Source organism: Scardinius erythrophthalmus (genome assembly GCF_964197995.2).
Source record: "Scardinius erythrophthalmus genome assembly, chromosome: 5".
Taxonomy (NCBI): Eukaryota; Metazoa; Chordata; class Actinopteri; order Cypriniformes; family Leuciscidae; genus Scardinius; species Scardinius erythrophthalmus.
In genome coordinates, this window is record NC_138225.1 from 34,441,031 (window position 1) to 34,458,751 (window position 17,721).

The window sequence follows — 17,721 nt, forward strand, 5'->3', positions numbered from 1 at the left end:
CAAAAAGGTTCTAAAATGTACCATTTAGGTACTAATATGTACACTTCTGGAACTAATATGTACACTTTTGGTACCAATATGTACCTTTGAGGGACTAATATGCACTCTTTAGGTACAAAAGTGTACCTTTTGAAAAAGTAAACGCCACAGTGACAGCTTTTGTACCTTTTTTCTGAGAGTGTATACATACACATATACACATTTTAACTGCAATAAAGTACTCTTTCTTCCTGTGGTCATTGTGGCTATGATGAATGCCGATTAAAACTGTAAGTGCTCAGTCAAAGGGATTCATCTCTGTTAAATGAATGAAGGTAAGATATTCATCATTCATGCATCAAGATGAATCAGTACTCAGAGGCACATAATCAATAGGTGGTGTAGTTTCCTAGAGCCCTTGAGTTATGCTCACTACAATGCAATGTAGGAGGAGAACACCTCTGAGAACACCCTATTGCTTCTATTGCTTCAAAGGCATTTGATTCAGCTTCATTTTGACCATATGGCTCTGTCCTGTCGTTTCTTTTACAAAGTAAAGCATTCTCAGATTCTATTTATTGATTACCTGTGATGGACTTGCCGTCTGTACAGGGTGTCCCGAGACGCTCCAGGCTCCAGCATCCCCAGCAGAGGATAAAGCGGTTTGGAGAATGGATGGATGGATGGATGGATATTCACTAATTACAATATTTTACAATATTAAGTTACATCAAAGGCAATTTAAAAAAAGATGAGGCTCTGACAAAAGAGTTCTAGTTAATTAATTGTGTTTTAGACAGACATATGGAGAGCCGCATGACCAATCAGGAACGCACTTTAAGAACTCTACTAGAAGAAGCCGTGAAGATCAGGGACGATGTGGTGACTGGTATACGCGCAGCTCAGGGTTCAGTCCTGATGGAGTCGTCTGCTAGAACACTACTGGAGAACCACATTCAGATCATAACTCATGTTGTCAAACAGCTCAGCACAGACATCCAGGTATGAAAATAAGTTTTATAGTGACATTATATTATATTATATTATATATGACCCTGGATCACAAAACCAGTCATAAGTCGCACGGGTTTATTTGTGGCAATAGCCAACAATACATTGTATGGGTCAAAATTATCGATTTTTCTTTTATGCCAAAAATCATTAGGATATTAAGTAAAGATCATGTTCCATGAAGATATTTAGTAAATTTCCTACCATAAATATATCAAACATTTATTTTCGTGAGTGAAGGGCAGCACAATCGCGAACATATATGGACAACTTTAAAGGCGATTTTCTTAATGTTTTGATTTTTTTGCACCCTCAGATTCCAGATTTTCAAATAGTTGTGTCTCGGCCAAATATTGTCCTATCCTTACAAACCATACAGCAATGGAAAGCTGAAAGATCAAATCTTCAGCAAATCAAAAAATTGACCCCTGTGACCAGTCACATATTATATTATATTATATATACATAAAATGGGAATTAATCATGTGTATGAGTAAATAAATGTCCATCAGTCTATTTTAAGTCCCCTGATGTTTTCTTCTATCCTTCTCAGAAAGGTCCAGAATAATCACACTGATGGATTGTTAGATCAGTAACATCTGATCAATGCATCTCAAAGTTTTACATTTATTTTTTAATGTGAAAGCAAAAATTTAACAGTGGTTAATGAGCGAGGTACAGTTTCAGAGAACATGCCAGCAGAGCCATTACCTGATGGGATGTATTATGCAGAATATGTGCATAAAAAATGAATGAATCAAATAAATCAAAGTCACTACAGCCAGAATGAGGGATTTTTTTTTTTCTCTTTTTTTCTGAAGAGTGATGATGTAACCAGGCTTGATTAGTAACGGAAAGACATTAGGAATCTCTGCTAGGCCTAATGACGTAGGCTAAAACACTTCTGGCTTTCCCTCTAAAATTACAAAAAGTGAATACACGAGGTATATTTTCCAATTCAGAAACTATTGAAAAAATAAATCCTTCATAATTACTCCTGCGTTATAATGGAAAATGACTGAAGTCTGTCAAACTGTGATAGCGGTGAGTGACTGCTGATATGAGCAATCACACTGTAACTGTAGTATGACCGCAAGGACAGAACAATCTTCTGTCTCCCCAGGTGCTGGAAACACAGATTATTGAGAGAGACAAGCTTGCCGCAGGGACGACTTTTGCAGTGAAGAGCTTGGATCACAAGAACATGATGGGTATTGGAGATCTCAGAGGCAGAGTGGCAAGGTCACAAATTACACCAAGATTTTATTCATATTTATAGAGCTCCAACATTTTTAGATCACTAGTGAAAATGTTTTTTTTTTTTTTTTTTTATGATTATGAATTTCATCATTTTTCCCCAGACAGCAACATATTGTCGGCCCAGATCCGGCCCACATCTGGGCCGTCTGGATTCCACTCTGATCTGGGCCGACACTATGTTGCTGTCTGGGTTGGTATGTGTCTCTTTTTTTCATTTTCCCTTAATTTCATTATAAATATGAGCATTAACTAAAAGTACTACTATTTCACTACACTTTCGGTGCAATTCATGAATGATTGTGATTGTGTTGCCAATGACATTTTATAACAACAAGGTTGAAAATGAGATGTTCACTCGTGCATATTTCCAAACATCCAGCTTAGTTAGACAAATGTCTTCTTGGCATTTGTGTATTCGAAAAAGCCTAATGTTTGTATGAAATGAATGTGGAAATAGAAAGAGTGTGGAGGGTCAGTGGTGCCTTACAGGCATAGACACAGTAGCTTGATGAGATGAAATGAGATGTTTGCTGACTGCACGACCTATGATTTCTCTCTTAACATACGCCATATCACACAACCTTTCACACATTATGTATTCATTAGTTCATCACTGTGGAATGAAAGACATCTAAATTGCTCTTGCCTGCAGTGCATAAACAAGATTTGTGGGCAATCAGATTATTTCCCCATTTGTCATCTTCTGAGTCATTGTTGCAGTGGCAGATGCTGTCATCACTTTTAGGTGATGGCCAAAAGTATTATATAATATTAATTATATTATATTTTATATTATATTATTTTGTATAACAAGGGTAAAACTGCAATCTACATATAGTTCCATAATTGCTACATTATTTTATGTGAAAAGATTTGAATGGAAAAATGTATATTTTTTTCATAACTCCTAAGTCATAAGAAAACCTCAAAATTCAGTCAAAAAAAAGTATATATATTTTTTTTTTCTTTTACATATATATATATATATATATGTATATATATATATATATATATATATATATATGCCTATAGGCCCTATGTTCTAAATCATGTTTTAGTACCTATAATTAGAATGTATAAATATTTTATTTTTGAGAATGAACTCTCTTAAGAGCATGAAACTATGGATGTTATTGTGTCATAAGATAGATCAAAGATAGAGTAGAGATAGAGTAGAGATTTTTCCAGTTGAAAAAAGTGAACAAGTAGAAAAAGAAAAATTGCAGAAGACGTTTTAATGTCAGCTGTGTTACCACAATATACAAACATTTTTTTTTTAGATTAGAGGTCATGTTTAATGAGGAGACAACCACAGACTGTAATTTGAAAATCCATGAAAAAATATTTAAGCATTTGTCTTTATCTTGAAAATCAACTAAACCATAAAAATGGTCAGTGCTGGTCCCACTGGTTCCCACTTTTAATTAAGAGCAATTCTACTTCAAAAATAGCATGGCAGCCAATAGTAATTTTCATATTTTTTTAAAGTTCCAGATGAAAATGCTGGCAAAATTAATAGAATGTTCTTCTGATATACACTCACCGACCTTTTTATTAGGTACTAATTTATTAGGCCTGCTCATTTGCTCGTTAACGCAAATATCTAATCAGCCAATCACATGGCAATTTAGGCATGTAGGCATGGGCTTAGCTTAGCTGACTTGTTGCCTCGCTGCCCTATCAGGCAATGACTAAATTGTTTGCACACAAAGATACCTTATGAAACTGATTTTGGATACAGTTCTTTGGGCGAAAATGCCTTGTTGATGACAGAGGTCAGAGGCCAGAATGGTTCAAGCTGCCAGAAAGGCAACAAATTCATGATGCAATCATGTCAATGTGAACCAAAATCTCTGAGGAATGTTTCCAGTACCTTCCTGAATCTAAGCAACAAAGAATTATGGCAGTTCTGAAGGCCAAATGGAGTCCAACCCGGTACTAACCAGGTGTAGAGTGGCCGGTGAGGATATCATTAAAACCAACCCTCAGGAACAGATTAAATACTTATTGTTGTCTGAATTCCCTTTTGCCTTAGATGTGATGCTAGCATTGCTAAACTGTCATCTGATGTTGTGACTGGAGGGCGGGACATTCTGAAACTCCAACAGGAAGTGAGTGAGTTACGCTCTGTGCTGGAGATGAAGCTGAGAGACATGGAGCTCAAGGTGAGACGTTAATAATGAGGCCATTAAAGAGCATGTGATAGCTTAGATTGAATTACCAAAATCCATTCACTCAAAGGCATTCATTTTAACATCTATATTGTGCAAAACAAAAACAAAACAGTTTCTAAAGTATCTTTATTACAGGACTGAACAGTGTTCCCTGTGTCATTTTCACATGCATTTTTAATGCTCCTTCAATGATACCATGGTGTTACATAGTACTGTATCACCATGATAAATATAAAAAAATATATATGGTAATACCATCCCACTGAATAGGAAACATTCTCAGATCTTTGGCTAACCTTCTAACAAGGTTCTCTCAATGTTATGAACTTCTTCCAGTTAGATAGAATGAATGTTTTGATGATGATAGAATGATATAATGTTCATTCAGAGTTTTCTGGTCTTTAATAATGTTATTTTATTATTTTTGAGGGGGGATTTCTGTTTTTTAAATGTTACTACTTGTTTCAGAATGTTCAGAGAAGTAACATTACCATTATGTTTGCAAAATGATAAAAATGGAATGTTCCCTTAACATTCACAAAACCAAAAAATAGAACTTTTTTAAAAACTGGACGTTTTGACATTCTGAAAACATTCAGAAATAACATTAGCATAACATTCTTAGAACATATTTTTGTTAGCTGGTTCTTATATTTGGCATGTCTACATTTTTTTTCCTCAACTTACAAAATATAAATGTTGTGACCAAGCCAGTATGTGCATTATATGAAATTGCATCAGCTTTGGCCCACACCTCTCTTACGCTGGGGGAAATGCAGCGTTGTCATCCATATAAACTGTCCCTGCATGGTGACTGTGTGATAACCGTAAATCTCAGTGATTGCAGTGCATTAGCTCTAGGTAGTGGTCACCAGAAACCATAAAGGTAATTGAAAATATAAGGGGACGCGGACTGCCATGTTAAAAAAAAAAAAAAAAAAAAAAAAAAAAATTTTTTTTTTTTTGTTGATAACTGGTTTAGGAATGCTACATTTGGGGACAAGGTTATTGATTCAGCTCAGTTTGGACAGTGTTTTGGACATTAGAAGGACAATGTAAACTATGTGGAGTGAGCGTGATGAGAGGTACACTTTATAATGTCTTGTCATTTGCTAGCTGTCACATGATGTAGGAAACCTACAGATGTCAATGTCAGAGAAGTTCATCTCTCAGAGAAACACCATTGGAGATTTACAGAAGGAGATACAACAACTGGATGTAAAGTAAGAATAACTAAAGTCACATATCAATACTCAGACAATTGAGTTTATTTTAAGAGTTCCTGCTAAAATATAAATTAAAATGATATATGTATATATAAATTATACTATATAACAATATTGCCTAATTATTAAATAACTAATACTATATTTCAAGTCAAGTCAAGTCAAGTCAAGTTTATTTATATAGCGCTTTTCACAACACAGGTTGTATCAAAGCAGCTTCACAGTAATAAATTAGAACAATACATCAATGTTTGTTTCTAGTGGAACGTCTACGTTTGGTAATGCTGATCAATAGTATCGTTGATTGATTAATTAAATTAAATATCCCCAAATATCCCCAACTGAGCAAGCCAAAGGCAACAGTGGCAAGGAACCGAAAAACTCCATCAGGTGACCTAATGGAGAAAAAAAAAACTTGGGAGAACCCGGGCTCAGTGGGGGGCCAGTTCTCCTCTGGCGTTTATGAACTAGAGGTCGGATTTAACTGTAAGATTAAAAGTATTATATGAATGCCTGGCTGAAGAGATGTGTCTTTAATCTAGTTTTAAACTGGGAGAGCGAGTCTGAGCAACGAACAGTATCCGGAAGACTATTCCAGAGTTTTGGTGCTAAATGTGAAAATGCTCTCCCTCCTTTGGTGGATCTGGATATCCATGACCAAAAGCCTCGAATTTAGTGACCTTAAAGAGCGCGATGGATTATAGGGCGATAGAAGATCCGTTAAATAGACTGGAGCTAAGCCGTTTAGGGCTTTATAAGTCAGTAGCAATACCTTGTAATTAATACGGGACTTTATAGGTAACCAATGTAGTGATGATAAAATCGGTGTTATATGATCATATTTTCTTGATCTAGTTAGAACTCTAGCGGCGGCATTTTGGACTAACTGTAGCTTGTTTATTGAGGATGCAGGACAACCGGCTAATAACGCATTACAGTAATCTAGTCTCGAGGTCATGAATGCATGAACTAACTTTTCTGCATCAGAAACAGATAGCATATTACGTAGCTTAGCAATGTTTCTAAGGTGGAAAAAGGCTGTTCTTGTAACATATGAAATATGATTTTCAAAAGACATATTTAAAGGATATATATATATATATATATATATATATATATATATATATATATATAATGCTTTTTGTCTTAACATGAGTCATTGAATCATTCACTCAACCATTGTCAGTAATGCCATACGCTGTTGACAATGAATGCACAGCGTAATACAAAATTCGAAATATTTACATCAAAAACAAGATAACACTGTTTTTGTGTGTGTGTTCAGAGATTTAAATTGGCGGAACGTCTGGATGACAGTAGATAAATTCTATGTCAAAGCAAGTTTCAAACTAAAATAATAGGCCTACATAGAATATATACAATATATGTGCCAGAGCATTCTGAATTACACATTGATTAACCTTGTCACTTTTGTAAAATGACAAGGAACCAATTGTTCATTTATTTTTATTCATTGTATACATACAAAGATGTTTTTGATTGAAATTAAATATCGTTTTTGAAGTATATCTTCACAAACTGTAAAGGTATACTTCAGTGGGAATGTTGTTAGGGTTTTTTGTATGCAGTGATAAAAGAAAAAAGATTCAATCAAATAAAAAGTAAAAAAAAGAGAAGAGAAAAAGGCCAAACACCCTTGATTCTTGCATGTCTCTTAACCGAATTTGGTATGCCAAGTTGGAATATGCTGAAGCATGAATTTAATTTATTAGTTTTTTGCTTGGCAGATATGTTTTCAGTGTGGTTTGGGCTGCTGGAGTGCTGGAGATTTAATTGATTAAATAAACAAGTAATCAGACCTGTTGCAGAAATCCATTCTATTTTAGGCCCCTAGTTTCTTTTAATAAAATGTTGTATGTGAAGGGCACTCGTGAAGGTATTGACAGCCCTGACATCAGTTATTGCAATGCTTTACCACCGGCCCACTTTATCGAATCTGCTGTCAGGTGGATATGTTCTGTTGAGCCTGATGTAAAAAGGGAACTAGTAATGTGCCAGTGACTCACCAGATACGCCTCCAAATGTCAACACCAGTCTATGTACTGCCACATGAGCATCATGGCATGTGCAAGGTGATGCTCTCCATTTCTTTGACAATATTAGCTCTTGTCTGCAGTGTGGAGCAGATGGCAGCTGAAATGGAGCCTTGCCCATGATGCCCATGGTGTGACAGAATCAGAGGAATTGGCTGCCTATGCTTGGGCTGTTATGTAATAGTGGTGAGTCAAGATAGCTTACAGTGACTCATGAAGAGAAGCATATGGGACAAAGAAAAATAAACACATTGAGAAAGAAGCCGGGAACAATAGCGCGAGCCCAAATGTGATGTCTATTAGACACAATGACACAAATACCTTTTTGAAAGATATGCTATTTAAGAACAACAAAAAAAACATCCACCACAACATATCTGTAGTCTATTTAATATGTATAGGCCATTTAAAGGCCCAGAATTAGGTAAGTAAACACAAACTATTGTTTTGGATTAGACGAATTGTAATCAATGATTCAAAGCAAAGATGTAAAGCTTGAATCTCGAGTCCACTCCAAAATGAGTTATTCTGTATCAGTAAGCACTGTTTCTGAATTCTCCAAAACGCCTTGGCAGTGTCTGAAAGCGCCATCTATACCCTTAAATAGGGCACTATTTGAGAGGACAGCCATTTTAGTGCTGTCCAAAACCATAGTGGACATTATGGAGTGCACTCATTCAATCTCATAATGCACCGGAATAAAAAGTGTACAACCAGGGTGCTTCACATTTCTTATTTGTGCATCCTCACTTCCTTTCCTCGCGTCTCGGCTTCGCCCCCAGGATGCGAGGGAAGGCTGCGAGGAAATGAAATGAGGATGGAGAAATCGAAGGAAAGCTTATTGGAATAGAGCGTCATCAGGCCGTCATCAGACCGTCATCAGCAGCTCTCAAAGGATCTGCCCTTAAGGGGGGTGGGGGGGTGCATCCTCACTCGGTGAACGTGATTTCACCACATGTTCCTGGATCAACATTTTTGTTGATCCTGGAACAACTCTCCAATCAACCAATCAGATTTGAGGGACAAGTTTACAGTTTATGTCAAGTTTAGGCTTAGAACCAGGGTGAGGTGCTTCAACATCAGTGTTATTCACCTATCATCTCCCTCTGATTTTAGGGAAAAGTTATGGGTAGGGTTAGGTTTAGGGGTAGGGATAGGGTAAGGACTAAATTTTGGGACAGGAATGTTATTCCAGGATCAACAAAATATGTTGATCCAGAAACATGTCTTACTTGGCAAAATCACGGTGACCTCCTCGCTCATAACTCCTCTGGAAGCTTCCTTACTCCTTGTTCCTCGCTGTGCAATTAGAGAATTGAGATGTTCTTCAAGATGGCTGAAATGTCGTCAGTTTCCGGGTCACGGGCTGATGGTAGGAGGAGCGAGGAAATGAGGAAGCATCAATTTGAGTTTTGAGAAGCACCCCAATGTACATTCAACTGTTAGAGAATACCCATAATGCACTGTGAGGGTAGCGCTAAATGAATTCCCGCGTCTCGCTAGAAGATCAGCGTCTGCAGTTGAATCATTCATCCATCCATTTTCCAAACCCCAATGTGGGTAAAGCGCTTGATTGTAGTCTAGAGTTTTCTTCCGGGAACAAACGTCACAATATTCCTCATTTAAATAATCCCCGCCCAAGGCATACGCAAAGAAAAAAAGGGGGCAATGCCTGGTTGAGTAGCGTTGTGTTGAAACCGATTGAAACTCGTGGTTTTGGTAAGGGGTGTGACATTTCCGAAACATGCTCAAAGCGGTTAATCAATCACAACACAATGATCCATCCGATCAATCAGAGCACATTTTTCTTTTCGGAAGGAGGAGCTTCACACAGACAGGAAGCAATCAGAGCATTACTTACAGACTGGGAAGAAAGGTGCTGTAACTATGTAAAATATGTGAAAAATATTGTTTTTTGAACAATATTTTTGTTTTTTGAACAACCTCTTTACTACATAATCAGAATACCTTTCCTACAATGGGAGAAAATTGTAATGTAGCATGTATGTGCGTATGTTTATGCAGAACCTCTAGTGGTCTGAAGGTGATGGAGGAGCAGACGGTGAGACTGAGGAAGTGGACAGAGGAACAGATGAAAACCACAGTTCAATCACACACACAGAGCAGCCAGCAGCACACACTGCTGCAGGACAGAGTGGTAAACATGTGAATGGGTCTCAAACTCAAAATGAATGGCCTTATTATATATACACTATATATACTGTACAGTATATATGATATCTGTGCAAAATATGTTCTTAGGTGGAAGTGGAACGCAGGCTAAAGGAGAAAATGATTCTTCTTTCTGGGCATATGGAAAGGTTGGAGGCACAACTGGAGAAGGTGCGTTCAGCTCACAGGACCACGCATTCAGAGAGCAAACTCGACAGAATGATCAACACTTTGGAGAAGAGCTTCAGAGAAGAGCTAGAGCAGATGAGGAGGGAGTACCAGTCAGGTGAGTCTCACATACGAGGATGGAATAAAAGAAACCCTTTCTACATTTTGACATCAATCTGTATCCTACAACTGCTGTTCAAAAGTTTGGAGTCAGGAAGATTTGGTAATGTTTTAGAAAGAAGTCTATTATGAAACAGACAAAAAAAAAAATTCAAAAAAATTCAGAAATTCAATATCTCTTTGCTAGGGAAAAAACTGTATTCCAAAACAACGATAGTCTGACGCACACTTCAGATTCTAATTATTATTATATTATATTCTGGAACTGGCTAATTCATATAGAAAACTTAAAAAAAGTAAATTATACTTTTAAACAAAAATACAATAAAAACAGTAATATTGTGAAATATTATTACAATTTTAAATAACTGTTTACTATTTTAATTCATTTTAAAATATAATTTAATCCTGTGATAGCAAAGCTGAATTTTCAGCATCATTACTCCAGTCTTCAGTGTCACATGATCCTTCAGGAATCATTCTAATATGCTGATTGGCTCCTTAAAAAATTGTACTGACCCCAAACTACCAACTAGTGTACCGGTATATAGAAAGCTAAAGTACAATATAGGCATTTTTACTCCATCATGTTTGGTGCCTCTCTATCCAGACCTCTAGTTCAACAAATCACTGAAAGCCAAAATATGACCAGTAAACTAGAACAATAGCTGTCATTTCTCAACAACAGATTGGAAAAATTGTGTTCTAGCTGCCTGACATGCAATACCAGCCAAACTAAGTGGCCCGATTTATCTCCCCTTTGGCTGTTTTCTTGAGAAATCAAAGTGCAAATAGAAAGCATGACTCAAATTCAGACTGAATCAGTCTTTTTGATTAATGTACAGGCAAGTCTGCTAAACTAAGCCTGCAGGGTATCTTTCACCCTAGCATATTTGATATTTAGTTTATCTAGATTTCCTTCCAACTACCCAATTTCAAAATGTGACTGATTGACAGACCATGTAGAGTATTTCCAGGCATTATGTACAAAAGACCAAAGTAACCTCAATAAACAAACCCAGCAAAGAAAAGCCTTAAAAGGTACAGTACATGACTTGCGCTCTCAAATTCTCTTTGAGATTCCAATGATGGACTAAGGGCAGGTGATGCATTATAGATGACACATCTAACACACACTTCTGCCACAGAGTCAATGCTCCCACAAGTAAAGGTAATCTCCTCTATTTAACTTGCCAGGGTTTCAGGCGGTTCATGATGCCATTGCATCTCTGAGATACATCGGTGACACCAAAGCCAAGCTGGACAAAGGAGAGCTGCAAAGAGACATAAAACAGATCCAGAGAAACATGGTGGAACTGAAGGAGCTCTGACTAGATTATTATTTAAAAAAAAACACATATATGCTGGTCTTGCTTGAGTATATAACCTGTGAGTGAGATCACAAAGTATGATTCAGCAGAATGTGGACAGATGGGCAATACAATCAAATGAGCTGAACATTTGTTTCCTAGATAAAAAAAAAATAAAAAAAAAGGATTTAGCCGGTCTCCATTAGGCAATTTCCTGTAAATCTCTTTAGACCAGACTTTAAATTCAGATTCTGAATAAACAATTGTGGTTGATGGAATTCGAACAAGGTACAATTATGGCAAATCAGAGATAAGATGCGCAATACTCATGTGGCTCAATACTGGAGGATTTAGAAGATGACCTGTTCTGTGTTTGTCTGCACGTCCGCAGACCAGTATTGATTGTAACGGATGCTGGAATAAACAAACAAGATCTCTTTGTTTTCATTTAAATTTTCCAAGCCACCAATACATACTTGCAAAGCATTAATATACCCAACACAATTAAGCATTTTCAAGTTTATGCTTTCATATTTTAGAGACACAATGGCTTTTTGTAGGTCAGTTCTGCATATATGGAAATGACAGTGGGGAAAAACAGATTATGCAAGTGCTTCTGTAGGGCAAAGATAACTGTAGACAGATAAAAAGCAATTCATTTGTAATTTTTACTTCTCTGACCATAAACACATTTTCAAATGTGTCTAATAGTGGCTACAATAAGCAATGGCCGTTTTCAAGCTCCTGCAGGGATGAACCATGATAGAAGTGCTTTTAAGTTACATAATGGCAATAATATTTTAGTCAGCCAAGGCTTGTGGCAATGATAATTATGTAGAAAGTCAGTCGCTGGAAGGAAGGCACAGAAAAATAATAATCAATCATTAATGCAATTTTTTCAAGTGTCAACGCCCAATTGAATGTGATCCAATGAGCATAGGCTAATTCAGTTACACCATAAACAGCTAATTAAAAAGCCATTCATATTAGATCATATAATCTTTTTAGATTCATTCACATAATTAAACGTAGCAGTGATATGTATACATAATAAAATGTCCTTGGTGATGTAAAGACTGAGATTTGTAAACACATTGATCAGTGAGTAAACTGCTGGGTGTGTAGGAGATAAAGGAGAACAACTGGCTCTACTATTGACGGTTTGATGGCGAAGTGTAAGTCTCCTGAGGAATCTGAGGATGGTTTACTGTCTCAGCTGGATGGGTAAAGGCGTCTGTGGAAATCCACCAGTCTGCTGTCTCCTGCTGCTGTAGCCTTCAACAACAGGGTCTACAAGACCGAAACACAAAGAAAGATTCAATGCCATTCTTAAACACAAAGCTCTTTCATTCATCTCATTAATTGCATTAGACGGCCGAAGGATACCGTTTAAAAAATTACAATAACCGTTGTAGCAATTACAAATTATAATTGAATAAATGGATAATGAAAAACTAAATTAGGTTCAGTAGATATTCAAAACTGAATCTTTGGCAAGCTTGATTAGATTACAATCGACTCTGATTAAGGAAACACAGCCAGAGTAACTCATTTGTTTTCAAGTAGAGCGAGTGGATGTAACTGCTCACATCAATCAGCTCCAGGTCATCTTTGGCGTGCAGGTGACGCAGGAGGTACCAACATGCCACCGACGCAATAGTTTCAGAGCTGCCTGAGGCGGAACCATAAACAATCCTCTCCAACAGGCGACGGGTTTCCCTGCGGAAGAACCAACCATCATCGATTTAAACCTGATCCAATTTAAACTCTAATATCATAAATAAAGGAGATATGTTTCATATTAAAATAGACTACATAAGAATGCAATGCCAAGATGAGGCAAACAATGAAATACAAAGGTGTGGCACAGAACAGGTCAGACTGATCTGACATGTTGATTGAATATAGGGTGACAATAAATGTGATGTCAACACAAAAACTCTATGTACCTGGAGCCCATTTTTATGGAGAACTGCAGTAAGGCTTGGAAGAGCAAAGCTACTGGCGAGCTGCCCATTTTTAAGACTTCAGCACTGGCTTCCAACACCAGATCCTTCCACTCAGAGACACAGATACCAGCCTGTAGTCAGAAGTACAATTAGATATCTTTACGTACTGTAGTATTTACTTGCACTGTAAAATGGTTTGGTCAATAAACAGACTGGAAAAGTACTGGTAATTAAAAACAAGGATTTTAGATGCATTTTAGCTGGCAAAGTTCAGACTAATATATGACCGGAGTTGGGATACGCTGAAGGCTGACACACTTTAATTAAAAGTAATGAAAAACTGGCCACAAAGTGTCTAATTCAATTTAACAGGCAAAGCTGCAGTCAGCTAAAATGAAGGCAATAAGCTGACAGTTAGAGATGGAGGGGAGGGGGATAGACAAAAAAGCCAATGAGAGAGAGAGAGAGAGAGAGAGAGAGAGAGAGGAAGCAGAAGGAAAGCGGAAAAATGTGCAAGAAAAGACGGCTGAAGGCGCTGCAAGAGGCTTAGCCCAAAATAATAATGTCCTTTTTCATTAGCGGTCAGTCACACAGACACTTGCAGCTATTTTAAAATGTTACAAGAAAAACAGCTGGAATATATTGTACAATGTATCCAAATTTATTAAAAATACAAAAAATCATTCTATATACATTTTTTTAAATTGACATACTTTTACTTAGCAGGAGTAAATTAATCAAAAGTGTTAAACTGTATTAAAGCTTTCTATTTGAAATAAATGATGTTCATCAAATCAAAGAAAGCTGAAAAAAGTATCACGGTTTCCACAAAAATATTAAGCAGCACAATTGTTTTCAACACTGATAATAAGAAATTATTCTTGAGCAGAAAATCAGCATATTAGAAATTATATACATATATAAGACATAAAAAAAATGTCATTACGTAAGAAAAAAATACAAATTATATTACTTATTTTTTTGTATATTCTAAATCTGTCTGTTTTCTTCCAAGTTAAAAGGGGAAAAGGTCTCAGTTAGTTGGTCTGCACTGTATATTGTAACAAGTGTCTGAGAAAACTGCATTTCCTCCAACATCCCTGTACAAGATGAATCTGGTACCCACCAAACATGGCGTGAGCGCCAGCAGGGCTAGTCGGAGCAGGCTGCTCGTCTTCCCGCCGTGATCACCCAGCTGAGACGCCAGCTGAAGACTCTGTCTATAAGCCACAGAGGCCTGAGCCAGCAGACCCTGAGAGCGGTACACTTCTGCCAACCACTGAGAGACAGTGACATCAAATCAACAATGCTCTAGTGCCACATGTGTAAACCTTGTTAAACCTCCTTCCTATGCACAGTACACAAACATTTGTCAGTTTCACTGAAATCTTCTGCATGATTTAACCTTCATCCTTCCCTCGCACTTTGGAACATATCTTTCCCTCGCGGGTCAAAATGACCCGAAACCTTAAAATTATACTTATATTATACTATTTTTTTTCTTGTCCAGAAAGCTTATTTTATTTCATTTTGATAATATTTTTTCTATTTTTTTGATGCAGTGATTTTGGAGATTTTTTAATAATAAATAAATAGTCATTTAAGCACATTGCTCACATTCTTACAACTTAAATTCAAAATATTCAAAATTTCATGCATAACCCTTTTAATTCAGCTCAAAATATCTTACATTGGGTGTCTTTGCCGACCTCTTGTGGGGAAAAAATAATATAACATGACATTTCATGACTGTTGCCACTAGATGGCATTATATATGGAGAAAAAAAGATGTTCCGCTGGGTCCTGAAGTCAGTTTTTCTTCAGTATGCATTCAGACACACATATACTGTAGTATTAGTGTTTAGTTTGAATTTTGAGCATTTTTAGGTTTTCTATGTGTACTCCATTCATTCCTAAAGGGGTCAAATTGACCCGCAAGGGAAGGATTTGTTACTTTTTAAAATTTCAACCAAAAAACTCCTGAAATCCATTCAAAGGACAAAAGTCCTAGGGTATTGGACCCCTCTGATGGACACTACATTTTCTACATAAAAAAAAAAGGTTCGTGTCAAAATTACCCGAGGGAAGGATGATGGTTAAAGTGTGTGGACATTCAGTTCTGACCTGTAACAAAATGCCAATATCTACAAGGAAAGTCGTATGTCTACAGTACATACAGCAAGATTCATTTTGACTGAAAATCAACCTGACTCCAAGCTCTCTTTAGTGAGATGGTGAGTGTACGTACGTGCCAGGCGGACACAGAAGTGAGGTTGGCCATGACAGCAGCACTGAGCTGATCCAGCACCGCTTGAGGAACACAGTTACCGGCCTCAGACAGCAGGAGGCGCTCACACTGAACCTGCCTCAACATCAGGAACACCACAGGATGCTCTGGAGATACACTCAGAACCTGAGATGGGAAGACGTATTAAACCGGTTAAAGGTGCACAAAGCAATTACATAAGTTTTACTTGTTCTTTACCTTCCTAACTGGTACGACAGCATTAGCTTCTTTGCTCGCCACCAGCTTTAAAGGGATAGTTCACCCAAAAAAGAAAAATCTGTCATTAATTATTCACCCTCATGTCGTTCCAAACCCGTAAGACTTTCGTTAATCTTTGGAACACAAATGAAGATCTTTTTGATGTAATCTGAGAGCTTTCTGTCCCCTCCATTGACAGCCAAGCAACTACCACTTTGACGCTTCAAAAAGTTCATAAAGAGATCATAAAACTAATCCATATGAATTGTAGCCTGGCTCCGCCCTCCTGCGTACTTCCGCTCAATTTTATTTCTCTTCAGTACTACGTCTGGGATTGTGGTGTATTCTTTGGTTTTCTCCGATCATTTTTTTGGCGGTCCAATCAGCAAACAGAGGGAGTGGCTGAGAACGATGACGTTGAGGTCGTGCGCTAGTTTGAGTTGTAGGGTTACGTCACGACCAAAGGTTAGCGATTGGTTATGGCAGATCCAGAGTGACTCTGGGCAGATCCAATAGTTTTAAACTTCAACAGAGTACCCGCCTACAAGGAAGTTAACGCTTGTCAATGGAGAGAGGCCAGACTCTCTGTACAAATGAAATGTGCGAGAGTCTGGTAAAACCAAGCTATATGAATTAAGCGATTTAGTCCAAATTTTCGGAAGAGACTTGATCGCTTTATATGATGAACTGATTTAATTTAGGCTTTTATTCACATTTAAACATTGATCAGCGAACATAAACATAAACTCAGCCAAATCTGCTTGACACACAAGAACAAACCTCATTGGTTCTTGAGGAAGCTCAAACGTGCTGCGTAACACGAGAATGAACCTCATTGGTTCTCGCACATCAAGCAAACATGCTTGAATTTCCATTTACCACAACTGATGTGTGAGTTGATGAATGTTTATATGTGAATAAAAGCCTTAGATTAAATCTGTTCATCATATAAAGCGATCGTGTCTCTTCGGAAAATTTCGACTAAACCACTAAATTTTTATGGTTTAGTTTTACTATCTCCTTTTGAAGCGTCAAAGTGGTAGTTGCTTGGCTGTCAATGGAGGGAGAGAAATCACTCAAATTTCATCAAAAAGATTTTCGTTTGTGTTCCAAAGATGAACGAAAGTCTTAAAGGTTTGGAACATCACGAGGGTGAGTAATTAATGACAGAATTTTCATTTTTGGGTGAACTATCCCTTTAATGCACTCACAGGCAGCATCTGCAATCACATACTTCTCTACTACATATAGCAGGCAAAAAAACAGTATGTGAAAAGAGTAGTATGTCCGAATTCACAGTATTCACTAAACAGTAGGCGAAAAGTTCCTGGATGACCCTGGATTTTGGAGTGCGCATCTTTGGAGTGGACACTTTACTATCCCATGAGGCCACATGAGAGGAGTTGTGAATGGCATTGAAGTGACACAACTGTAGGTCACATGACAGTAACAACATGACCAATGTAGTATGTCTGGATTACATTCATAATCACACACATTTAAACAATATAGAACACAGCCACAGTCTCATGCTGTCTCATACTGTCTAGTAAGTACTACGTTTGGTTACTTTATGACCATTAAAAAAGTATGTTTTATAGTATGACTATGGGTAATATGATGAAAATCGGGCGTACTACATCTGCAATGTTGTCACTGTCACTTGACCTACTAGCATCAGTTGTAGGAATCACACTTCAAAATCTGGGTACTTTTTTTCATACTGTAATAATGTGTATACTATGACATACTACTGTTTTTCGTCTACTATATAGTATGGAGTATTCAAACACAAGGATTGTAATCTTATGTA

At 37.2% G+C, this 17,721-nt stretch overlaps 2 protein-coding genes across 2 annotated transcripts in view; one reads left to right on the forward strand and one right to left on the reverse strand.

Annotated features, from left to right (window-relative positions):
• Positions 1-783: 783 nt before the first annotated feature.
• fam81b (family with sequence similarity 81 member B) lies at positions 784-11,495 on the forward strand (the record flags this gene model as incomplete). The annotated part of the gene is made up of 7 exons (XM_081366764.1): positions 784-981; positions 2,114-2,232; positions 4,286-4,415; positions 5,541-5,647; positions 9,730-9,862; positions 9,967-10,162; positions 11,362-11,495. The coding sequence occupies 7 exons, from the start codon at positions 784-786 to the stop codon at positions 11,493-11,495; spliced, it is 1,017 nt and encodes a 338-aa protein (XP_081222890.1).
• Positions 11,496-11,681: 186 nt separating this feature from the next.
• Positions 11,682-17,721, reverse strand: part of skic3 (SKI3 subunit of superkiller complex) — a 39,339-nt gene continuing 33,299 nt past the window's right edge. Inside the window, exons 37-41 of the mRNA XM_081366765.1 lie at positions 15,672-15,836; positions 14,550-14,702; positions 13,424-13,554; positions 13,064-13,193; positions 11,682-12,764 (exon numbers count right to left, since the gene is read on the reverse strand). Coding sequence (XP_081222891.1) covers positions 12,687-12,764; positions 13,064-13,193; positions 13,424-13,554; positions 14,550-14,702; positions 15,672-15,836 — 657 coding nt within the window. The 3' untranslated portion in view covers positions 11,682-12,686. The remainder of the gene's footprint in view (positions 12,765-13,063; positions 13,194-13,423; positions 13,555-14,549; positions 14,703-15,671; positions 15,837-17,721) is intronic.